Source organism: Panthera tigris, chromosome D1, assembly GCF_018350195.1.
Source record: "Panthera tigris isolate Pti1 chromosome D1, P.tigris_Pti1_mat1.1, whole genome shotgun sequence".
Lineage (NCBI taxonomy): Eukaryota > Metazoa > Chordata > Mammalia > Carnivora > Felidae > Panthera > Panthera tigris.
In genome coordinates this window covers 37643391-37670560 of record NC_056669.1, presented here as the reverse complement: position 1 = coordinate 37670560, position 27170 = coordinate 37643391, and the positions used below count along the sequence as shown (strand labels likewise).

The 27170-nt window shown below is 36.8% G+C and overlaps 1 protein-coding gene across 5 annotated transcripts in view; it reads right to left on the bottom strand.

Annotated features, from left to right (window-relative positions):
- The window catches only part of MTMR2 (myotubularin related protein 2), a 116826-nt gene that overhangs the window by 11175 nt on the left and 78481 nt on the right, over window positions 1–27170 (bottom strand). For all 5 annotated transcript variants that reach the window (XM_007079043.3, XM_007079042.3, XM_042959501.1 and 2 more), the window contains 4 exons: window positions 17905–18054; window positions 16968–17156; window positions 1890–2075; window positions 523–729 (listed from right to left, as the gene is read on the bottom strand). In XM_007079043.3, the coding sequence (XP_007079105.2) occupies window positions 523–729; window positions 1890–2075; window positions 16968–17156; window positions 17905–18054 (732 nt within the window). The remainder of the gene's footprint in view (window positions 1–522; window positions 730–1889; window positions 2076–16967; window positions 17157–17904; window positions 18055–27170) is intronic.

Genomic DNA, 27170 nt, shown 5'->3' with positions numbered 1-27170 from the left:
CTGACTTCGGCTCAGGTCATGATCTCGCCGTTCCCAAGTTCAAGCCCCACTTGCTTCAGATTCTGTGTCTCCCTCTCTCTCTGTCCTCCCTGCTCACACTGTCTCTGTCTCACTCTCAAAAATAAGCATTAAAAAAAAATTTTTTAAAGAATAATAATTAAACAATTCTTGGCTTCTTTTACATCTACAGGAAAGATTAGAAGTGCCTTGTAATTCCATAACCATTCATGCCAAACCGAACTGCATTTAATGGTAGAGACACCTTGTGGAAGTCAACGCATGGCATCTAATGTTTCCCCTGGTAGTGATCACAGAAGGGACCGAACCAGACACCAGACCTACACAGCCAAGAGAGGACATCCTAATGCTTTCCAAAACTAACAAAGTTCCCTCTAGAAGTTTATCCGTTTAGTATAAAGGGGTAAGTTTTAGATGAGTATCTAATGAATAAAAGGCATTGTTTTCACACGCCATATGAGAAATGCCTGTGATAGATAGATCAAGTCAAGGTTCTTTACTCACAAGCTGAAATCGATGTCCAAAGCTTAGCCATTCTTTTTCCACAAGGACTTCAAAGCCTCGGATGCTTCGATAGTAGCCATCTAACATGAGCATGGCAAGGGAAGTTAGCTGAGCTGTTCGGTCCCATCCGTCGCTGCAGTGCACAACCACAGACGTCTTTCCTGACTCTACTTTGTCAGCGATCCTAAGAGCCCCTGCAAGAATAAGCTGCAAAACAGATTTTTTTTTAAGGAAATTTTTAACAAAGTAAGTACTTCCTTCTTTAAAATTAACTAACACAGTTTTACTACGGATGATTATCTCAATAATATGTGGAGAAAAAACACCAGTCCCTTCCTAAAAAGAATTCTTGTAAGTGGAAGAATATCTATAACATTTTGCCTTTAGAACTAGAAAAACGTCATATATGCAGGCTATTAATCTGCACAATGAAAGAGCCAAATGAAGGGTGCCTTTGGGTTCTATACAAATCAACAGTATGAGTGAGAGAAAAGAAGGATTAAATTGTAAGAGGTCTGTTTCTAAGAATCTTCAAATATTCCAACATCATCTATTTAAATAAAAATAATTCGCCAAATGAAGTCCTATACATTACTTAAACAGTGCTTACTTCACCAAATTAGAATAGCTATGAAAGCAATAATATTGGATCTCTCTTAATGTATTCTATAGCTCCTATAGCTTTGACTTTACCGGTTTGATGTATGTCACAGCGCTTACAGCAAGCACAGTATAAAACTTTAGAGTAAGCTACCTTTCTGTATCAGGCAATAAAAATAGTCTCTAATTTTCATGAGGTCAAATTGGCCTTCAATTTTGTCTGAATTTTAGAGATTCTAATGTGAGTACAAGTCTGCTCCTTAACACGAAAAATCTCCTTTCCCTTTATTTCATCATATTAATATGTACGTGCCTATAGAAGTCTGCATTTTCTGAAAACTGCTCAGCAGATCAAAATATTACTATGTCAATTTAAATGGTATTTAAAATAATTTCAGTTATTTTTTAAAATATGCAGACACTGCAAAAGAATTACCTCTTCTGAAGTTGATCTTGAGTTAAAACCAAAAAGAAAGACAACAGTATAATGTCCTTTAAAATGGTGGGTAGAATTCTGGGAGGCGGTGGTAAGAGGGAAAGAATAGATTACAACAGAACCAGATGCACAGTATAGGAAACTAATTCACTCAAGCAACACACCTTAGAAGTAGTTCTAATCATCAAAGCAGCTAGCAATTTTTCAGTGTATAGAAAGAGACTTTCACCTTAATTTCAATTGTATGAAAAGTGACAAACAGACAAAAGGACAGAGAAAGTCTTTGCTGGATTTTCCACAATAATACAAGAAATAACAACATACACCTAACCTTAATATGTTCAAGCCAGTGAGTAGATTCCAAGTTAGACAACCAGTGAGTCTCCTCAATGTTAGGGTACACAATCTCCTTAAGTTTTCGTAATGATTCTCTCATAACATGAATATTGTGGATATCCAGAAAAACGAGTTCTGCATTTTGATACGCATCTTCACTTTCATAACCTCCACCCTTTGCCTGGGAAAAAAAGCACACACAACAGGAATTCATAAATTAGTGTACACCCATTGTATGTAAACATACATCGAAAAGTGCCGCAGAATATCCAATAGCATGAAAGAGGACACATGTTATTAATGAATAGGAAAACTCCATGGGAAAATTTCAATGGCTTGGGACATCTTAACACAACTACTCTTTGCTACATGTTCTTTATAAAACAGGAAGATACATTCTTACCATGACTTCCTTATACAGCTGTTATAAAAATTAAATGTGATTACATATATGAAGATCAACATTTTAAGTTTTATTTTTTGAGAGAGTGAGTGTGCAAGCAAGGGAGGGGGAGAGGGAGATGGATAGGGAGAGAGGGAGGGAGGGAGAGTGGGAGAGTGGGAGAGAGGGAGAGAGGGAGAGAGGGAGGGAGGGAGGGAGGGAGGGAGGGAGGGAGGGAGGGAGAGAGAGAGGGAGGGAGGGAGGGAGGGAGGGAGGGAGAGAGAGAGAGAGAGAGAGAGGATCCTAAGCAGGCTTGATGCTCAGTGTGGAGCCCGGCATGGAGCTCAATGTCACAGACTGTGAGATCATGACCTGAAATCAAAAGTCAGATGCTTAACCAACTGAGCCACCCAGGCACCCTGATACTTAAGCATTTTAAAGCACTAATTTTTTCCTACCTACATTTCAAGTTCAACTCAAACATAATTTATTATATTAGACTGAAATCACCAGCTCCATGTGCAGGGACAACATCTATCTAGTTTCTTACTGGACCATGCTTCTCCACCTCCCTTCCTCTTCACCTCATTTAATCTGAATATTTGTAAAATGCTTTGCAATCGTAATGACTTGCTTCTATTTTAGCCACATAATTATTTTTAAGAAAAAAGATGGAACAAGTATAAAAGCACAGAATACCAGAATAAATTACTATCTCTACCCTCAAATACTTAAATCTACATCTGCAGAACAGACTGAGAAATATTTGGTCTTAAAAATAAGCTGTGGCTGGAAAGAACTTAATTCTTCTGGACTGAATCTTTCTCTGTTTTTTAAATAAAGTATTCTATCTCCTACCTCTCATGTATAAAAATCAACTTCTTAGAGAACTAATGGAAAAACATGAGAAAAATATTAGAATGGCCACTGTAGTTATATAAAATTAAGTGATCATATGACTCACACCATTGAAAACAACAAAACTCACGAACTCATAACCAACAACAAATTAGGGAAAAAAACACAGAAGGTCAAGCTTCCTTTCTGACATTAGATAGTCTGGGAAATAGTTTGGATTCAAGACTGGCACAAGTACAAAGTTAACAGTGTTTCGGCAGGGACCTATTAACAAGGATTACTCCTGGAGAGTGGAAACACAACAGGTCAGGGGTAAGAGAGACAGACTTTCAATTCAAATTGGTTACAACATATTCTGGAAAGATGGTAGTGGAAACTACACAGAACCAGTCACAAAAACAAACAGAACGAAAATGCTCTGGAATCAGATAGTTGTAGAACTTTGTGAATATACTAAAAATATTTGAATACACACTTAAAAAGAGTGCATTTTATGGCATGTGCATTACATTTCAATAAAATCAACAATTAAAAAAAAAAACATAGCAACCAGATAGTAAAACTAAAACCACACAAATCATTTAAAACAGAAATGGGTACAAGGCATTCGGTGAAACTTCAATACCACCAAGAGCCACAAGAGCTGAATGCTGTCAATGAACCTGTGGGAAGCAGCAGAGGGAGTAATGGATATAAGATGGACTGGAGAACAGGAGAACTTTATACCTTATACACTGAATCTCTTATACACAAACGAGCCTTATACTTTCTAGTGTTTATTCTGCTTCTGGTTTTGGCCTTCGTCTTCTGGCACTACAGGACAGCCCAACAGGTCAATCTCGGAAGTGTAAACCAGGAAGGGTTCTGTCCATACTAACAGCTGGGGAGTCTAACGGATCTATAGCAGATCTGAAGGGGCCAAACCAATGTAACGCTTATGCATTCCCCTAACAGTCCAGCCAGGGACCACTTCTGCTAAGTACATAATCAAAGGTGAGCAGGACAGAGACAAAGGAAGAGAAGGTCCAGACAAAACAAGACTAAGGAAGAGAATATCTTTCTGATTAAAAAATGGGGGGAGGGTGCTGGGTGGGAGAGACAGGACAGAGCCAGGAAATCTCAGAAAGTAAGACTTCATATTTTTTAATGCTACATGCAAAAAACACAAGAGGCAGCTCAGTGAAATGAACTCTTCTAACCTCTGAGTACACCAACCTTGAGCCATGCCCTCTAACTGAACAACCATCCTGATAGTTCAGGAAAACTAATTTCACCTAAGAATGAGAGCTAGAAAAGGATCAAGGTCAAGTCGCACAGACGCTTTCCTAAAAAGAGAATGAGCAGCACTCATAACACATCCAACGAAAATGTCCCACAAAACTGAAATTTTCTCTTCTCAAGCAACCTAAATACATTAAAAAATAACACCAGGCATGAAAAACAAAATAAGTTGGAATTAGAAAACTCAAAAATGAAAAAAATAAATAACCTAAATAAAAAGTTAAATGAAATTAAATTAAAAAAAAAAAGAAAACTCAAAAATGGAGTGAAAAAACTTGGGAACATATTAGAAATAAGAGTAAAACATCAGGAAGACTAAAGAAGAAGAAACAAACATAGCAGACATCAAGTTAAAAGAAATAGAGAAAAGGAAAATATTTACAACCAAAATGAAATTAGAAAGACATAAGAAAGAATCAAGAGTAAGTGACAAATGATGAAGAAAGGCAAGGAGGAGCTAACACAGAAGTCCTGAAGAAAAAAGTCAAAACAAGGAAACAGAATACTAAGAACTAAGATTTTAAAAAAATTGCAAGAATATAGACCCAGAACACACAACATGAAACAATAGTCTGGCAATAACTGCACTTCAAAGAAAAGGAAAAAAAGTCCTTTGAATGTCCAAGTAAAAAAGAGGGATATAGAAGGTAAAGAAACTTAATTTATCATTAGCCTTTGAAACTTTATGCCAAAAGAAAATAAGCAACATATTTAAGAAACTCAAGAAAATCACATGTGAGCCAGGGGTTTTATGTCCAGCCAAACGGACTTTCAAACATAAAGGACACAAGCTCTGATTACCATGCAAATACTCAGAATATGGTTCCCATGAGCCCCTGCTGAAATATTTGGAGGGGAACTTCAGACAGTAATAATTAATAATAATAATAGTAATAGTAATAATGATAATGTCTAGAAAGACATCCATATGCGAATTGGTTGTGAGCACAAAACTTAGAGCTGCTTGTCGAAGTCAGAGGTAAAAGGGAGAGTATGTGTTCAAAAGGGAGAATGTGTCAAGGCTATATGTGCTGACAATGTAAAGAAATATAATGTATTCGTAAAGTGGGGTGAATGGGGAGAGCAAATGAGAAAAAATAAACTTTCCAGTAAGTACTGGTGATGGTGGGATTAGTATTGTTATTCTGGGACTGGGAGGATAAAGGAAACAAGTAGTTAGGGAACATAGATATCATTCCCTGTGTCTCTGAGAACCAGGATTCCCGGCATGGAAGAAACGAGACACACATGTAATTGAGAAGAAGCTATGTAAACAATGTTTGGCACTGAATTGAAATTGAAAGCACCAGTATGAATTTAGGAGGTACTTTATCTTTAAAATTATGTAAATATTCCCTACCTCTATTCACTGAAAAGACCTCGAAACAGGACACACCCAGTAAGCAAATATCCTCAGCATCCTGGTTTGTGATACCATTTCGTACTAACAGAAACGAGAACTTCTTGGAGAAATACTTGTTCTAAGTCTGGGGCAGGTGATGTACAAGACTTCCTGATGAGTCTGGCATATCACCTCACACCAGATAGTGAAGATTATTAGGGTTATGTCAAAAGAACTCAGGAGGTAACTTGAAAAGCCTCCCCCTGACCAAAGATGAGAAATTTAAACTTCAAAAAAATATTTTCTGGGGCACCTGGGTGACTCAGTCGGTTAAGCGTCCGACTTCAGATCAGGTCATGATCTTGCGGTTTGTGAGTTCAAGCCCCGCGTCGGGCTCCGTGCTGACAGCTCAAAGCCTGGAGCCTGCTTCAGATGCTGTGTTTCCTTCTCTCTCTGCCCCTCCCCTGCTCATGCTCTGTCTCTGTCTCAAAAATAAATAAAACATTTAAAAATATATATATATTTTCTGCAATGGATTAGAAAATGTTGAATGTGTTTAAATACATACATTCATAATGATACTTTAAAAAATTAGTCACCTTCATGGGATGATAGCAAGTTCATTACTAGGAAAACTGGCTAATAAGAAAGAACCAAGTATTTATCCTGGCTTTCTTACATAAACTAGATTGCTGGTTAACCAAAATATAGACAATAGGAAGTGTTTCTTTATAGAGAGAGTTCAACTAACAGCTGAAAAAGAAATCATGAAATTAAAATACCACCATTTTGCAAATCCAGTGAGTTAATCTGTCTAGGCGCTGAGCAGAAAACAGTTGCTAATACCCCCAAAGGAGAATCAGCCACAAATGATGTGCCTCCCTCCTGATATACCCCCTATAGCCTTGCCAAAGGTGTTGAACCTGGATCTGAATAAACCTCTAAATTCATGTGAAAGAAATTAAAAGGACAGAAAAAAAGTTGAACCATACCATAATGCAACAGCAAAATCTGGACTATGGGAAACTACAGATAAAATGTCAAGAAAAGAAAGAGATGGGCAAGGGGTAGACTACAGATTAAGAGAGACTTAAAAGACACATCAAATACAGGGTGCCTGTGTGGCTCAGACGGTTAAGTGTCTGACTTCTGATTTTGGCTCAGCTCATGATATCATGGTTTGTGAGTTTGAGCCCCCATATCAGGCTCCACACCATTAGCATGGGATTCTCATTCTCTCCCTCTCTCTCTGCCCCCACCCCCTGCTCACACTCCCTACCCCCACCCCCACCGCCTCTCTCTAAAATAAATAAAATTAGGAAGAAAAAAAAAAAAGATCAAATGCTGTATTAAAACAACAAGGCTGGGGGCGCCTGGGTGGCTCAGTTGGTTAAGCATCCAACTTCTACTCAGGTCATGATTTCACGGTTCATGGGTTCGAGCCCCACATTGGGCTCTGTGCTGACAGCTCTGAGCCTAGAGCCTGCTTCAGATTCTGTTTCTCCCTCTCTCTCTGCCTCTCCCCTGCTTACTCCGTCTCTCTCTCTCAAAAATAAATAAACATAAAAAAAGGAAAAATTTTAAATTTAAAAACAAGGCTAAACCATAGTCTAGGGATATACACTTTGATAATAACATAAAGAAATGCAACAAGACGATTATTATAAAAGTTAGGATAATGGTTACTTTTAGTAGGATTAGAAGGTGAACTGGATTGGAGCAGGGCACTCATGGAAGACTTCGTGGCTGGCAAAGGTTTAATTCTTGACCTGCGTCATGACTGCAAGAGGACTTGTCATATTCACAGTGATTAAGCTACAGAGAATATTCTTATAGCTCAGGTAAAAAATATTTGTTGCAACAAGGATGTACACTTTTTCAAATTAAAAAGGAGGTAGTAGGTGGGGAAACTGGGTGAAGGGAGTCAAAAGGTACAAACTTCTACTTAAAAGATAAGTTCTGGGGATGTGACGTAAAACATGATGACTATGGTTAACAATCTCATATTGTATATTTGAAAGTTGCTAAGAAAATACACTTTACAAGTTCTCATCACAAGGAAAAAGATACTTGTAACTATATGAGATGATGGATGTTAACTAAACTTATTGTGGTGATCATTTCATAATATATGTAACATAGCAAATCATTATAGTGCGTACTTTAAACTTGTGCAAAGTTCTATATCAATTATATCTCAGTAAAACTGGCGGGGGCAGTGGGGAGAAGACATTAGGCTGGTAAACTGAATCAACTTTCCCAAAGAATGTTGATAATATGTAACAAAACTCTTTAAAAATGCACAGTTTAAACTTTGATATGGTAATTATATACCTAGGATACTCTTTTAAGGAAATAAAGATGCAAACAAAAGATATTTATGTCAGCTATATTTAAAATACTAAATCAGGGGCTCCTGGGTGGCTCAGTGGGTTGAGCGTCCGACTTCGGCTCAGGTCATGATCTCACAGTCCGTGAGTTCAAGCCCCGTGTCGGGCTCTGTGCTGACAGCTCAGAACCTGTAGCCTGTTTCAGATTCTGTGTCTCCCTCTCTCTCTGACCCTCCCCCGTTCATGCTCTGTCTCTGTCTCAAAAATAAACGTTAAAAAAACATTTTTAAAAAAACAAAAAAAAATAAAATACTAAATCAGTACTTGAACACCTAATATTAGAAACACGATCAAATGAATGGCACAGCTATAATGAGTATGACATTATTTTTCAAGAATATTTAACTAGAGAAAATAGTTCCTATAATATTAAGAGGAAAAACAAAGAAACAAAACAATCAACATATAAATGCACAAAAAAAAATTAGGGAATAAAATATATTAAAGTATTAGTGGATATAGTGATTTTTATTTCTTTTTTCTAGGCCTGCCTAGTTTTTCCATACTATCTATTATATATTTTATAACCAGCAAAATGTACCAATAAATAAAATATATCAGTCTTTAAAAAAAGAGGGGATTTTCCATATGAAATCTGTATCAGAATAATTAAAAAAAAATAAGATATGGAATATAACAGTCTGCTTTACCACCTTTTCTGCATTATATTTCTCTCTCCTTTCTCCTCTCATGCTAGAAAACATACTAAGTCTCCCTCCTGCTAATTCAGAGTAAAGTTTTGGAAGGGGAACGAACAAGTAATTACTAGAACAATATATGCTAGTGCCTGTCCTGCAGCCTTCATGTACACATTATCTCATTTCTCCTTTGAGGGGAAATATTTAAAGTTTAATAGAGAATTCCTGGAATTCACAATGCCCTCGAAACACTAAACAGGATGGAAATAATTAGGCACATGCACCATAATTTAATTAAAGGACAATCATCCCAGCGTTGCTTATAAAGGCAAAAAAAAAAAAAAAAAAAAAAAAACAGAAATGACCTAAATATCCAACAACAGTTGATACTGTTAGTTACTGTACCATTAAAATCATGTTATAGATAAATGTTTATTGGCATAGAAAGATACAGTGTCAATATTTTTAAAAGGAAGGTATAATTATCCCACTATTTCAAGTGTACGTGTGCATGCGTATACTCATAGGTCTGGAGGTACAACCGATGTTTAACGGTGTTTCTCTCTTAGTTACAGGATTTGGAGAATTTTAAAATATGTTCTTTTTGGTTATCTGCATTAGCTAATTCTATGACACAGATACATTACTTACTGGGGGTAAAAAAAGAAAAAAGGTAACTTACTAAAGCTAAATTGTATCTCTTCTCTCTCCTTCTCCTATGGTAGATTTTGTCAACTGGACCAAAACTTCTATTTCCACAATGAAAATCTTTATAGCAGAAACCAGGACTACTGCCCCAGCTAACTGCAACTCTCCAGTCTGAATAACTTGTAGAGGTGGAGGGCAGTCAGAAGAGGGCAGCACCGGTCACGGAGAACACTGATTTCTACAGCCCTGCTGTGCACACTCTAGCCAGTCATAAACTCAGTTAGTTGTCAAGTTTGGAGAAGGGGAAGGAAACAAATAATTGCTGAATACTTATTTATTATGTAAGTGAGCACAGGGTTATGCACCACTTTTTATTAGATGAGTTTTGCCCCCACACCAACCCTGTTAGCTATTATTATTCTCATTTTACAAGTGAGCAAATTAAAGTCTAAAAAGATTAAATAACCCACCCCCACATGCCACCTCACTGGAACCATCAAAGGCAGCTGGTGCATGTAGCTCACTAGGGGACACCCACTGTGTGCCTGGCTCTGGTGGCCAAGGGGGATTGTGTTTCTGGGCCTTGTGGGTCTGAAACAATTGGAGAGGCAGTTCTTGGTAGGCAACCACCCTCAGGGCATTGTATAGTTGGCAGGTTTAAATATATCCTCAACCTTTTTTCTGAGAATGGCCTAACTACGTGATCTATAGCTTCAGGTTTATAACACATCCTGAATCTATGGAAATGCTCTCAGAAAACAAGAGCTGAGGGATACTACCTATGAGCTCTCACTATGTCCCACTATAGTTTGCCAGTACCTCCAGAAAAAAAAAAAAAAAAAAAAAAAAAGCCATATACTTGTCTGAAGCCCTAAATTTTACAACTGTCACTAAGGGGACACCTCCAAATCACTTGGTCTGGAGGCCAGCAAGGTCTACAATTGCAGTCCCATAGGACTGTGTATATCTGCATACCTTAAAAGCTGCTACCTGAGGGTCTAGCTTCCAATTGGCCCCCAACTGGGGGATGACTAAGATCCCCCCCCCACCCCCCGGTAACACTCAAGATCTTGGTACAACCTCAACAACTGGGACCTACCAAAAAAACATCAGGCTGCTTACACAATCCCAAAGATTTGAAAGACAACCAAAAACTAGGGCAAGGTTAAATGATAAGGCTCATCTCCTAAACAATGCCACTCCTGCAAGATAAGGAGACATAGCTGTTTTATCACCTAATACATAGAAACACAGGGACTTGAGCAAAATTGGGAGAAAGAAAAATATGTTCCAAATGGAAAACACAAGCTAAAACCCCAGGGGAAAAAAAAAAAAAAAAACCTCATTGAAATGGAGATAACTAATTTACCTGATAAAAAGTTCAAAAAAATAATCATAAAGATGCTCACCAAACTCAGAAGTATGAATGAACACAGCAAAACTTCAATAAATATATAGAAACTATAAGAAAGAAATGGACATCATAGAACTGAAGAATACAATAATTAAACGGAAAAGTGCAAGAGGGGTTCAACATCAGACCATATGATAACAAGATAAAATCAGTGAGCTGGAAGAGAGGGCAGTGGAACTCATCCTCAAAGAGCAGCAAAAACAAAAAAGAATTTTTAAAAAGTAAACATAGCTTAAGGGACCTATGGGTCAACATTAAGTGGAATGAAATTTGCATTATAGGGATGCCAGAAGGTCACGAGGAAGAGAAAGGGGCAGAAAACTTATTTGAAGAAATAATGGCTGAAATTTTCCCTAAACCAGAGAAAGAGACATTTTGCTCCAGGAAGTCGAGAGTTGCAAATAAAATAAACCCAAAAAGAGTTATACTAAGTCATATTATAATTAAAATGTCAAAAGTTAAAAATAAGGAGAGAATCTTAAAAGCAGCAAGAGAAAAACAACATGTTATGTATAAAGAAAACTCTAGGAGACAATCAGCAGTATTTTCAGCAGTAACTGTTCAGGACAGAAGGGAGTGGCATGATATATTCAAGCTGCTGAAGGAAACCATTCCTATCAAGAATTCTCTTTCTGTCAACGTTATCATTCAGAATTGAAGAAGAGATAAAGAGCTTTCCAGAAAACAAAAGCTAAAGGAGTTCATCAGCCTTACAAAAAATTTTAAAGGGACTTCTTTAAGCTGAAAAGAAAGGGCACTAATTAATAACAAAAAAATGAAAGTAAAAATCTCACTTGTAAAGAGAAATATTTAGTAAGCATAGCACATTAATCACTTATAAAGTTAGGATAAAGATTTTAAAAAGTGAAAATAACTATAAACACAATAAAAAGTTAAAAGATACTCAAAATAAAAAGTTGTAAAATGTGAATTCAAAAACACAAAATGTATCAGGGGGAATAAAAGTGTAGAGTTTCAGAATGCATTCAAACTTAACCTGCTATCATCTTAACATGGACTGTTACATATAAAGGCAGTAATATATGAGCCCCATGGTAACCACAAAGCAAAAATCCATGGTAGATACACAAAAAATGATGAGAAAGGAATCTAAGCACAAGAACATAGAAAGTCATCAAACCAAAAGGGAAGAAACCAAATGAAGAAGAAAGAAATGGAGAGGAACTACAAATTGACAAAAAAAAAAAAAAAAAAAAAAAAAAAAAAAAAATGCCAATAAGTATTTACCTATCAATAATCACTTTAGCTATAACTGGACTAAATTCTCTGATCAAAAGAGTGCTGAATGGATTAAAAAAAAAAAAAAAAAAAAGAACAAGACCCATCAATATGTTGCCTCTAGTAGACATATTTTAGATGTAAGGACATGTGGAGACTGAAAGTAAAGACATGAAAAAATATGTTTCCTGCAAATCGAAACCAAAAGAAACCAGGTATCACTTTCTTATATGTATACTGACCATACAAGATAGACCTTTAGAAAGACTGTCATAAAAGACTGTAATAAAAGACAAGGATGGGCCATATATAATGATAGAGGGGTCAATCTGGCAAGATGCAACATTTGTAAATATTTATGCACCCAATATAAGAGTACCTAAATACATAAAGCAAATACCAACAGACCTAATAGGAGAAACTGACAGCAATACAATAATAGTAGGGGATTAACAGGCTACTTACATCAGTGGATAGATCATCCAGACAGAAAATTAATAAACATCAACCTTAAATGACACATTGCACCAGATGGACTTATTAGATATAAACAGAACATTCCATTGAAAAACAGGAAAATACACATTCTTCTCAGTGCACACAGAATATTCCCCAGGATGGATCATATGTTAGGCCACAAAACAAGTCTCAATAAATTGAAGAAGACTGAAACCATATCAAGCATCTTTTCTGCACACAATGGTACAAAACTATAAATCAACTGTAAGGCGAAAACTGGGGGAGGGGGGGGTGGATCACAAATATATGGAAATTAAACAATATGGTACTGAACAATCAATGGGTTAACAAAGAAATCAAAGAAGGTATTAAAAATAGCTTGAGACAAATGAAAATGGAAATATAACACACCATAATCTATGGGATGCAGCAAAAGCAATTCTAAGAGGCAAATTCATAGCAATACAGGCCTACCTAAAGAAACAAGAAACTTTTAAAGAACAAAGTAAGCCCAAAATTCATACAAAGAGGAAACTAATAAAGATCAGAATGGAAAAAAATGAAACAGAGACTGAAACCATATTAGAAAAGATCAATGAAACTAAGCCAGATTAATAACATCAACACACCTTTAGCCACACTAAGAAAAAAGAGAGGGTTCAAATAAATAAAATCAGAAGGGTTAAGTCCCAACTGATATTAAAGAAATACAAAGGATATAAGAGATGACTATGACCAATAATATGCCAATAAACTTGACAACCAAGAAAAAAAATGAATAAATTCCTAGAAACATAATTTTCCAAGACCAAATCATGAAGAAAACAGAAAATCTGAATAGAAGGATTACTAGTAAGGAAACTGAGTCAGTAATCAAAAACCTCCCAACAAACAAATGTCGAGGACCAGACAGCTTCACTGGGGATTTCTACCAAATGTTCAAATAAGATTTAGTACCTATCCTTTCATCCTTTCATACTCCTCCAAAACTGAAGAGGTAGGAACACTACCAAACTCATTTTATGAGACCAGCATTGCCCTGACACCAAAAGCAGACCAAAAAAAAAAAAAGAAAAAAAAAGAAAAAAAAAGAAAAATTACAGGTCAATATCCCTAATGAACATAGATGCAAAAATACTCAACAGACCAAATCAACAATGCATTAAAAGGATCATATGCCATGATCAAGTAGGAGTTATTTGGGGGATGTAAGAATGGCTCAACATCTACAGAACAATCAATGTGATAAAACACATTGACAAAATTAAGAATAAAAATCGTATCATCTTAAAAGATGCAGAAAAAGCATGTGACAAAATTCAACATCCATTTATGACAACAACTCTTACCAAAGTGAGTACAGAAAACACTCAACACAATAAAGGCCATGTGAGACAAGTCCCCAACTATCATACGCAATGGTGAAAAGCTGAAAGCTTTTCCTTTAAGATCACCAACAAGACAAGGATACCCACTCTCACCACTTTTATGCAACAAAATATTGGAAATCTAGCCAGAGCAATTATACAGAAAAAGAAATAAAAGGCATCCAAATTGAAAGGAGAAGTAAAATTGTCACTATTTGTAGACATGATTTTATATAGAGAAAACCCTAAAAATTCAACCAAAAAAAATGATTAGAACTAATATATGAATGGAGTGAAGTAACAATCACTTCAAATCACATAAAATCAATATAAAAATCTATTACTTTTTTTTATACATTAACAATGAACTATCAGAGAATTAAGAAAACAATCTTCTTTACACATGCATCAAAAAGAATAAAATTTGCAGGAGTAAATTTAACTATGAAGGTGAGAAAACTTTACACTGCAAACTGTAAGACTGATGAAAGAAACTGAAGAAGACATAAATAAATGGAAAGATATATGTTAGACTGGAAAAATTAATTTGAAAAATGTTGTATTGCCCAAAGCAATCTACAGACTCAATGCCATCCCTATCAAAATTCCAATGGCATCTTTCACAGAAATAAAACCATCCCAAAATTTGTTTGGAACCACAAAATATCCCATTATACTGACAAAAACAAAGCTGGAGGCATCATGCTGATTTTAAAATATACTACAAAGCTATGGGGCACCTGGGTGGCTCAGTCGGTTGAGCACCCGACTTCGGCTCGGGTCATGAGTTTGAGCCCCGCATCGGGCTCTGTGCTAACAGCTTAGAGCCTGGAGCCTGCTTCATATTCTGGGTCTCGCTCTCTCTCTGCCCTCTCCCACTCATGCTGTCTCTCTCTGTCTCTCAAAAATAAATAAACATTAAAATTTTTTTTTAAACTATACTACAAAGCTACAGTAATCAAAACAGTATGGTGTTGGCATGAAAACATATACATAGAGCAATACAACAGAACAGAGAGCCCAGAAATAAACCCATGTATATATGGTCAATTAATATACAAGGGAGACAAGAATATACATGGGGAAAGGACAGTCTCTTCAATAACTGTTATGGAGAGTCACATGCAGAAGAATACAACTGGACTACTACCTTACACCATATACAAAACTGTACTTGAAATGGATTAAAGACTTGAATGTAAGACAAGAAACCCTCAACTTCCTAGAAGAAAACTAAGGTGATAAGCTCCATGACATTGGTCTTAGTAGTATCTTTTTGGCTCCTACTCCAGAAGTAATGGCAACAAAAGCAAAAATAAACAAATGGGACTACATCAAACAAAAAGCTTCTGCATACTGAAGGGACCTCCTCACTAGCAAATGGGAGAGGATATCTGAAAATCATACATCAGATAAGGAATTAATATCCAAAATATATAATGAACTTATACAGCTCAATAACAACAAACAATCCTATTGAAAAATAGGCAGAGGATTTGAATAGACATTTTTCCAAAGAAGACAACAGATGGCCAACAGGCACATGAAAAGATGCTCAACATCATTCATTATCAGGGAAATGCAAATTATATCCACAATGAGATATAACTGCACATCAGTCAGAATGGCCATTATCAAAAAGATAAGCATGACGGCAATGGTAGGGAGGTTCCTCAAAAAATTAAAAATAGGGGCGCCTGGGTAGCTCCGTCAGTTAAGTGTCCGACTCTTGATTTAGGTTCAGGTCATGATCTCATGGTTTGTAAGATTGAGCCCTAATTCAGACTTTTGCTGACAGCATGGAGCCTGCTTGGATTCTCATATTCTCTCTCTCTCTCTCTCTCTCTCTCTCTCTCTCTCTCTCTCTCTCTCTCTCCCCCTCTCTGCCCCTCCCCCGCTTACTCACACATGTGCACTCGCTCTCTCTCAAAATGAATTTAAAAAATTTTTAATTAAAAACAGAATCATTATGCAATTCAGCAGTTCCACTTCTTGCTATTTATTGTAAGAAAATAAAAACAACTAATATGAAAAGAGCTATGCACTCTTATGTTCATTGCAGCATTATTTACAATAGCCAAGATATGGAAAGAATCTATCTGTCCATCAGTGCATGAATGTATAAAGAAAATGTGGTATAGGGGCACCTGGATAGCTTACTTGGTTAAATGCCTAACTTCAGCTCAGGTCACGATCTCACGGTTCATAAGTTCAAGCCCCGCATCAGGATCTGCACTGACAGTGCTGAGCCTGCTTGGAATTCTCTCTCTCTCCTCTCTCCTCTCTCCCTCTCCCTCTCTCTCTCTGCTACTCCCCTACTTGTGCTCTTTCAATATAAATTAACTTTAAAAAGAAAATGTGGAATACTACTCAGCCATAAAAAGAAATGAAATCTTGCCATTTGTGCAACACAAATGGACCTCAAGAGTATCATGCTAAGTGAACTAAGTCAGACAAAGACAAATACTGTATCATTGCGCTCAGACCTCGAATCTAAAAAACAAAACAAATGAACAAACAAAACTCACAGATACAGAGAACAGATTGGTGGTTGCAGGGTGGGGGGTTTGGCAGGGAACAAAATGCATGGAGATAAGAAGGTACAAATTACCAGTTACAAAATAAGTAAGTCATGAGAATGTAACATACAACATGGGGACTATAGTCCCCATGGAGTCAATAATATGATTCTGAAAGTTGCTACGAAGGTAAATCCTAAAAGTTTTCATTCTAAGAAAATTTGTATCATAGTAGATGGTAAACAGATGTGATGTGGTCATCATTTTACAGTGTGTACAAATACAGAATCATTATATTGTAAACTTGTAACTAACATAAGGTTGTATTTCAATTGTACTTCAATGAAAAAGTAAACATATAAAAAGTTACAAGATTAAGTAACTAACTCAAAGTCACACCATCAAGCAGGAGAGCCAGCATTAGAATCTATATCTTTGTCACTGGAGAGCCCGAAATCTTTCTACTACATTGTGGCTCCCACCAAACTCAGCTGATTCATGGAACTGAAATCTTAATTACTGAAAGACAATCTCACCTTATTGGCAACAGCATTGACACTTGGCCGGGCATCAAATATAAAGATTTTATGAGACTGAGCATTGGAATCCATGATAGCTTGAAGGTATTTTTCGTCTTCTTTGCTTCGCTTTCCACTCACTCCTACCATGGGCTGGCTACATCGAGTGATTGTGGCTTGACTCTCAGGATGAATCCATGATAAAACCTTAAGGGGGGAAAAACAGTGACACACCCTTTATATATGTTTCTGTTTATAATTCTTCTCAAAAACATTACTCTATAAAATTCTGCTTTCTGATTAGTTCCAAAGCCTAACCATGAAAGGATATATAAGGCTGCTATAAAAAATCATTGTCTTTCTTTCAAGCCAACTCTGGCATATGGGCAATTTGGTCTAATTCTTTAATCAGGTATTGAGTTATGAAAGTCATGATTATTCGGAAGTGCTGTCTCTAGGAAAAAATATATTAAAAGAGTGTTAAGTAAACCTCTTAAAGTTTTATTACTAAATCAGCAAACTGTCTAACTATAACATCTTCAGAATCTATGAGCTTTGTAACAAAAATTATTTAAGCCAATCTTTCTAAAACACAATACTTCATCATAAATTTATAAAGTTTTCTTCTTTCCAGGTTTGAAGGAAAAGAGCAGTTATCACCATGATTAAAGAATATATAATAAAATAAAGAAATAGTGAATACAGAGCCAACTTTGTTTTCAAGTTAAGAATTGCAATTCTGTGCAGTTCTCTAATACCCATATCGGAGTCTCAGAAACTTCTTTAAGTCTTTCCTCCACTTTTCATTTTACTAAATAACTCATTCTCTAATACCCCCATAAAAGGCCTGTTGCTACAGCTATTTTTATCCTGCATCCATGTTCCCATTCATTAACTTCAGCATCACGCAGAGTACAAAAGCATTTGCAAAGTCTCATCAAAGCTTCATACTTACTGGGATACGGCCCCTTGATCTGAAGGATGCCACCCTCTTTAATTCTTCATCAGGAATATTTGCTGGCACAACCAATAGGGCAGGATATGTATCACAGAGCTCATACCGCTCATTTATCTTTGTTATCCTCCAGCTTTCATTCGGAATTCCCTACATGTGAAATAAAACACAGGACAAATTACTACCTAAAATATTACAATATAATGAAATAAAAGTTATCCTATTTAACCTCTCTTGTCTGCACTATCTCTTAAGTTGTTGGAATAGTCACTGTCTACTGGTATAGTGGCCAGGCTATTCCAATGCAGGGATCTGTGTTCAGTTTGGTACTCAATTACATATTGAAAGATTTCTTAAATCATTAAATACTGATCGATTGCTGGGTCTGTGCTAAACATATCCAGTAGGAAGGAAGGACACAGTAACACTGAAAATGTTCCCTGTCTTTAAAAAAAAAGTCTCATTCAGGTTGATTGGATAATTGATCTTGTTGCCATTCAAATATCTTAAATAAAGAAATGTCAGGGAGCAGCTATCAAATATCCAAGTATCCACCAGAATGCTATACATATGCTTATCACTTACATACCTGAAGTGAATTTTTCCCTCCTAAATTATAGTAGTAATGGAATGTTGCTAATCTAACACACAGTAGAAAAGCAAGGGAGTGGGGCACCTCAGTGGCTCAGTTGGTTGAGCATCTGACTCTTGGTTTTAGCTCAGGTCATGATCCCGGGGCTGTAGGACTGAGCCCCAAGTGGGGCTCTGTGTGAGCATGGAGCTGCTTAAGATATTGTCTCTCTCTCTCTCTCTCCCTCCCTCCCTCCCTCTGCCCTTCTCTCCCTCTCCCCTGCTCATTCATGCTTTCTCTCTCTCTAAAATTTAAAAAAAAAAAAAAAGGAAGGGAGTATCAGAAGGCAAAACCAACAGGCAAGAGAAATATTTTTGAAAACAAATCAATTATTAAGCCCTCATTTGGTCCTTCAGGATTTGCTATTAACTAGTCTACTACTTCACATAAAGGGTTACTTAAATAAGACACTTAAAATTTTCCATCTTCCGTTCCACAGAAAAGGAGGTCATTAAATTAATTGGAATTAAGAAAATATATATATTTAAACTTTATGGCCCCTGACAACTCACATAATTAATCAGAACAAGAAAGAATAGAAAGAAACCAAATTATAGTAAACTCCCCCACCACACACACATTTACTGAGTACCCGTTATGCACAGGTGCATGTCAGCAGACTTTTTACACACACACATATACATATTATTGTACTCAGGTTCTGTTAACTTCAGTTTATAGGTGAAGAAATTGTGGTACACTGCAACTTGACCAAAGGAGGTAATAAAGAATTCCATGTACATTCCAAACCTATCCTTTTTATTTAGAAGTACATTGTTCCTAAAAAAAATTAATATCCTAGTTCATGAAATTGTTAACAAAAATCTGAAATCAAAGGGCAGAATGTACTCCCCTTTAAAGAGGTATTTCTCAAGCGACTGCCAAATACCCAAGACAATATTAAAAATAAGAAAGGAAAGAAAATTTCTTCCCAGTAATCATATGGTAAATGCTATCAATAGAGTTTCCATGAATTCCTAGCCATGGTGTTTCTTCATCAGTGCCTTATATTCTATTTACATTAGCCTAGTCTCAACCTAGCTTCTTATGATACACATCACTCTTTCCCTCTTGCTTTCCTTAACTTTTTAAATACTAAAAAATGGTTCAGGTAAAATCCTTACTTATTGTTAGAAATAAAAGAAAGAATTAAAGGCTTAAAAATGTATTCCCATGCTATAACAAAAAAGTATGGTGAACTGACAAATTTACAGAGGTGGTACTCAAGCAAAAGCCATCTTTAACTCATCCCTTTCCTTACATCCTTACCCCTTACATCCAATCAATGACCGGTTTCTATGACTTTTTTCTTCTAAAAGTATCAAAAGAAAACTTTGCTATTTTCCATCCTCACTGGAACTTCCCTAATTCAGGCCATTACCACTTCTCTCCTGTCCCTCTGCAAGCCATTCCCGATGCTGCCTCCACATAATCATCTAAGATGCAAGTTAGCATGCCATTCCCCTGTCTCTGGTTACCTATTCCTTTTCAGATAAAGTTTAAATCCTTCATGGGGAGGAGTGAGGTCACCAAGGTGGCAACACAGGTGTTCCTGACTTTGCTCCTCCACGCAAGAAGAACAACTAACAACCATTCAGGAGCAAGACAGCATCGAGAGAATCCTACAACACGGGACTGGAGCACTTCCTGCACCTCAGAGACCCAGAAAGCCTGCAATGGAAGGGGAAGAGAAGTGGCTGCATGTTGACCACACTGTCCCTCCCCCAAGGCCATCCCAGCACCACCACACAGAGAGGTCTCCTCTGAACCCCTGGCTCCTCCAGAAGGAAGCACAAGCCAGGGGCAGAACACCAGCAGCATCCCTCCCTCACCCCAGCACTGTGGATCCGCTTTGTAGGAGTCCCTACTCTGATCTCACACTACAGGGAAACAGAGTTCATACCTGCTGTGTCCAAGTAGTAATTCAAACCAATGGTTTTGCTCACCTGCACAGCCAAGCCCGGGGCACATATACTCTGACCAGGGAACTCAGCAGGGTACAAAACTCCCTAATTTAGACCCTCAAATGAGGAGTTCTGCCAGCCCTAGAATTCAGCTGCCTATAAGAGACTCACTTTAGTCTCAAAGACTCACACAGCCTGGGAATGAAAAGATGGGAAAAGACATTGCAAGCAAATGATTAAAAAAAAAAAAAAAAAGCAGGGGTGGGGCCCCTGGTTGGCTCAGTCAGTTAAGCATCGGGACTCTTGATCTCAGCATTGTGAGTTCAAGCCCCACACTGGGCTCCACACTGGGTGTGAAGCCTAGTTAAAAAAAAAAAAAAAAAAGTAAAAAGCAGGATGACCACACAGGCAAAATAGACTTTAAACTAACAACAGTAAAAAGAAAAAAAAAGTCTTGGTATACTGAGAAAAGGGACAATACATCAAGAAGATAAAACAACTGTAAATATTTACACATTCAACTTTGGAGCTCCTAAATGTATAAAGTAAATCCTGAATGTATAAAGCAAAAACTAACAGAGCAAAGGAGAAATAAACAGTAATATGGTAATAGTTGGGGATGTCAATACCCCATTGTCAACAATGGATAGATCACCTAGACAGAAAAATCAATAAGGAATCAGTGGATATAAACAACACTATGGTCAAAATGGACCTAACAGGTATACACAGAACACTCTATCCAACAACAGCAGAATATACATCCTCTGAAGTGCACACAGAACACTTTCTACTATAGGCCACATGTTAGGTCACAAAACATGTCTTAGCAAAATCAATAAGACTAATAAAATCATACCAGGTACCTTCTCTGACCACAGTGTCATAAAACTAGAAATCAGTAACAAAAGGAAAACTGAAAAATTCACAAACATGAAAAAAATTAAGCAACATTCTCCTGGGCAACCAATGGGTCAGGGAACAAATTAAAGGGGAAGTAAAGTTTATTGAGACAAACAAAAACAAACACAATACACCAGAACTTGCTGGATGTAGCAAAAACACTTCTAAAAGAGAAGTTCATAGCAATAAATGCCTACCTTAAAAAGTAAGAAAGATCCCAAATTAACAACCTAAGTCTATATCTTAGTTATACTCTTAGTTAGACTAACTAAGGGAAAAAGAGAAAGGGTCTAAAATAACAAAATTATAAATGAAAAAGGAGATATTACAACTGATAGCACAGAAATTCAAATTATGGTAAGAGGTTATTATGAAACTCATTGCCAACAAACTGGACCGATAGAAGAAATGGAAACATTCTTAGACAACTTACCAAAACTAAATCAAGAAGAAACAGATGCTCTGAATAGACCAATTACTAGTAAGGAGATTGAATCAGTAGTTAAAAATCTCTCAATGCAAGGGCGCCTGGGTGGCTCTGTCGGTTGAGTGTCCGACTCTTGATTTCAGCTCAGGTTATGATCTCACAGTTTGTGAGTTTGAGCCGTACATGGGGCTCTGTGCTAACAGTGCAGAGCCTCCTTGGGATTTCTCTCTCTCTCTCTCTCTCTCTCTCTCTCCCTCTCTCTCTCTCTCTCTATCTCTCTGCTCCTACCCCTGCTCACATACTTTCTCTCAAAATAAATAGACAATTTTAAAAAGATCCCTCAAAGGAGAAAAGCCCAAGACCAGAAATGTTAGATCTAATCAATAAATTCAGTGAAGTTGCAAGATACAAAATTAACATACAAAAATCAATAGTGTTTCTATATGATGAGAACGAATTTCCAAAAAAACAATAAACAAATCAATGTCATTGTTATTGTTATTGTAATAACATCAAAAACAATAAAATATTTAGAAATAAATTTAACTTAAGGAGGTAAAAGATCTCTACTCTGAAAACTACAAGACACTGACAAAAAAAAAAAATTGAACAAAGATGCAAATAAGTGAGAAGGTAGCTTGTGTCTCCAAAAAAGACACCGAATAGCCAAAGAAATCCTGAGAAAGAAGGACAAAGCCAGAGTTGTTACACTTCCTGATTTTGAGCTATACTATAAAGCCACAGTTATCAAAACAGATTCACATTAAAACAGACAAATACAACTAATGGAACAGAATCAAGAGCCTAGAAATAAACTCACACATAGATAGTCAACTAATATTTGACAAGGGAGCAAAGAACTCAATGGAGCAGGGGCAATCTCTTCAATCAATGGTGCCAGGATAATTTGATATTCACATGTAAAAGAATGAAACTGGACCCATGTATAACATCACTCACCAAAATTAACTCAAAATGGATTAGACTTAAATGTAATACCTGAAACCATGAAAATATAGGAATAGAGAGTTCCTTGACATGGATCTCAGCAACAATTTTTTGGATAGGACACCAAAAGCACAAGAAACAAATAAAAAACAAAAGGGACTACATCAAATTAAAAATTTTCTGCACAGCAGAAGAAATCATCAACAAACTGAGAAGACAACCTACAGTTTGGGAAAAAATATTTGTAAACTGTGTACCTGATAAGGGGTTAATATCCAAAATATATAAAGAACTCATGCAATACACCAAATCGCTACATTGTACACCTAAAACTAATGTAACACTGTATGTCAACTATACTCAAAAAAAAAAAAAATCGTATATATACAAGGCCAACAGATACGTGAAGGAAAAAAAAAAAAAAAAAAAAAAGAGGTTAGAGTGGGAGAGAGCCAAAGCATAAGAGACTCTTAAAAACTGAGAACAAACTGAGGGTGATGTGGGGTGGGAGGGAGGGGAGGGTGGGTGATGGGTACTGAGGAGGGCACCTTTTGGGATGAGCACTGGGTGTTGTATGGAAACCAATTTGACAGTAAATTTCATATATTAAAAAAATAAATAAAAGCAATTATGATATAAAAAAAAAGATTCTCAATATAGTCATTAGGTAAATGCAAATTAAAGCTACAATGAGATATCTCCTCACATCTGTCAGAGTGGCTGTTATCCAGAAAAACAAAAACAAAAACAAAAACATGAGACAGCAAATGCTGGTGTCGTGAAGAAAGAAAACCCTATTGGTGGGATTGTAAAGTGCCTCAGCCACTATGGAAAACAGTATGGATGATGCTCAAAAAAATCAAAAACAGAACTATGATAGGATCCAGCAATTCCACTTCTGGGAATATATCCAAAGGAAACAAAAACAGCAACTTGAAAAGATACTTGCACCCCCATGTTCATAGCAGCATTATTTAAAATAGCCAAGACATGGAAACAACCTAATGTCTACTGGTGGATAAATGGGTAAAGAAGCTGTGGTATACTTATACAATGGAATATTATCCAGCCATAAAAAGCAAGGAAATCTTACCATTTGTAACAACATGGAAGGACCTTGAGGGTATCATGCCAAGTGAAAGAAGTCAAACAGAAAAAAATAAATACTATATGATCTCCCTTACACGTGGAATATTTAAAAAAAGAAAAAAAAACTCATAGCAAAGGATAGAAAAAGAGAACAGACTTGTGGTTCCCAGAGCTACAGGGTGGGGGAAGGGAAACTGAAGGAAAGCGGTCAGGTGGTAAAAAGGTATAACTTCCATTACAAGGGAGATAAATACTAGGGATGTAATGTACAACATGACGACTACAGCTAACACTGCTGTATGATATACAAGGAAAGTTGCTGAGAGTAAATCCAGTGCGTTCTCCTCATAAGAAAAAAAAAAATTTTCCCCTTTTTTCTTTCTCCTTTTTTTAAATTCTGTCTATTGTGACAAGATGGATGTTAGCTGAACCTATTCTGGTAATCATGTCACAATATGTGTAAATCAAACCATCATGCTGTGCACTTTAAACTTGTATGGTGATGTATGTCAATTATTTCTCAATAAAACTGTAAAAGAAATTCCTTTATGGGACTTAGCAAAGGCCTTCATCCTCCCACTTTCTCCACACTGATGTCTTGCCCCTCCAAACTCTAGTCTAGCCTGTACCAAATACTTTTAGTTCCCAAACGGCCTCATATTCTCTCACTGGAGTACCTGCTTTATCAGTCACTGTATTCATCACTGTGTACTTTAATTGTTAGTTTACTTCTTTGAATCCTCCATTAAATATATGCTCTTTGCAAGTCAGGATTGTATCTTCCTGTTTCAAAGACTTAGCCACTAGTATATAGTAGTGCTGTATAAATTTGATAAATGGATGGATGAATGAGTGAAGGAAGGAAGGAATGTATTAACGGATAAATCAATGAACCAAAAGGAAGCCTTCATAAGAAGCAAAATTGGCTTTTGAAGTTTTCTTAGAAAATATGGACTGAGAGCTAAGAGGGTTGGATCACCTAAAAGCATACATCACCTGAGATCCTAATGTACCACTCCCAACCCAGGTAGGTACTCCCATCTGTCAATCCCTTCACACATCCTTAAAGAAAACCACTCCCACGGAGAACGATTGTTACCAGTAACATGCTTCAGGAAATTGTCAGAGTGGGGGTGGAACCACTGACTTACATTACTTATGTTACATTAATTACATTTATGACTATAGTCTTCCTCATTCTTAGATAAGTTGACACACCTATCTCCGCTACAGGAATTCGCTTCCAAACCAAAAAGTGGCGTTGGCTAGTCAGCATACACTCTTTGTAGACAGTACTAAAGACATACCGACAAGTATTGATTTTGGCATACATGTTTATACTCTCCTTGCAAATCACTGCCCTTCAGTTAATGTTCCCATTTATCAGAGTCAAGTTACAACTAAATTAACTGGATTATAGCTTTCCTTAGTTATATATATTCCAGTTCTGAGGATAAATTCTGTTTTCCTTGACTGGATTTGAATGTCTTCCAAATTTGTTAAGCAATACATCTACCCTATGATTGATATTTCTGCAGAAGACCCATGTTCATTTATTTAATACTGATTTCTACTGTTTTAGCAACTGATGATTTTTCTTGACCTTATCCACAAATTTCAAGGTTCCTCTGTATAATCACTACGAACACCAAGAGTAGATTAGGGGGGCCTCGGTGGCTCAGTCAGTTAAGTGTCTGACTCTTGGTTTCAGCTCAGGTCATAATCTTGCAGTTTAAGAGTGTGAGCCCTGCACTGGGCTCTGCACTGGCAGTGTAGAGTCTGCTTAGGATCCTCTCTCTCCTTCTCTCTCTCCTGTCCCCAATTCGCACTGTCTCTCTCAAAATAATACAACTTTCTAAAAAAAGAGTAAATTTGGGGCTCCTGGGTGGCTTAGTTGGTTAAGCATCCGACTTTAGCTCAGGTCATGATGTCTTGGTTTGTTAATTCGAGTCACGTCGGGCTGTCTGCTGTCAGTGCAAAGCCTGTTTCAGATCCTGTTTCCCTCTCTCTGCCCCTCCCCTGTTCATGCGTTCTCTCTCTTAAAAATAAATAAATTTTTTTTAATTTTTTTATTTTTTAATACGAAATTTATTGTCAAATTGGTTTCCATACAACACTCAGTGCTCATCCCAACAGGTGCCCTCCTTAATACCCATCACCCACCCTCCCACCCCCCATCAACCCTCAGTTTGTTCTCAGTTTTTAAGAGTCTCTTATGGTTTTGGCTCCCTCCCTCTCCAACCTTTTTTTTTTTTTTCCTTCCCCTCCCCCATGGTCTTCTGTTAAGTTTCCCAGGATCAACATAAGAGTGAAAACATATGGTATCTGTCTTTCTCTGTATGACTTATTTCACTTAGCATAACAACTATTTTTTTAAAAAGAGTAAATTAAAGAGGGGTGCCTGGCTGGGTCAGGTGGGTAAGTGTCCAACTCTTGATTTTGGCTCAGGTCATGATCTCTTGATTCATGAGATTGAGCCCCACATCAGGCTCTGCACTGACAGCATAGAGCTTCCTTGGGATTCTCTCTCTCCTGTTTTCTCTGCTCCTGCCCTGCTCATGCTCACTCTCTCTCTCAAAATAAATAAACTTAAAAAAAAAAAAAAGAGTAAACTAAAGAAACATCCTCTTACGTAACAAGTTTAAACAATTGTTAATAGGTTTGTCCATTAAAAATAATGTATGATTAGCACTATAACGTATAGGTCTACAGAATTAATGTGGCTTTTCTTTCATGTTTTAGCAGCTGCACACAATGAATCTAAGCAGTCATGATTTCTTTTTTTAAAGCTTTACAATGTAATAAATACAATAATAATCATTTGAGTAGATTTCTTTGATTCATAAAATATCTTCCTGTAAATTAACAATCCTTCAAACATTCCTATAAATGAGTTCCTATGACCAAGTAAAAAATAAAAGCACTCTGACATGAATGACTCATTCAAGAGCACATACCTAAGAGTGAGGGCAAAGTAAGAGCTAGAGACAGGATTCAAACTCAGTCTTCTAAATGCTCTGGAATTCGTGGTAATAGTTGTACACCTCTGGGCATATGCTAAAAACCAGCGGAGGGACACCTGGGTGGCTCAGTCGGTTAAGCGTCTGACTCTCTCTTGATTTCGGTTCAGTCATGGTTTCGTGGTTTGTGAGTTCAAGCCCCACATCAGGCTCTGTGCTGACAGCTCAGAGCCTGGAGCCTGCTTTCGGATTTTGTGTCTCCCTCTCTCTCTGTCCCTCCCCTGCTCACATTCTTTCTCTAAAATAAATAAATAAATAAATAATATAAATAAATATTTATATAAATTAAATATAATATATATTTATATGTAAATATATATTATAAATATATATATTATATAAAC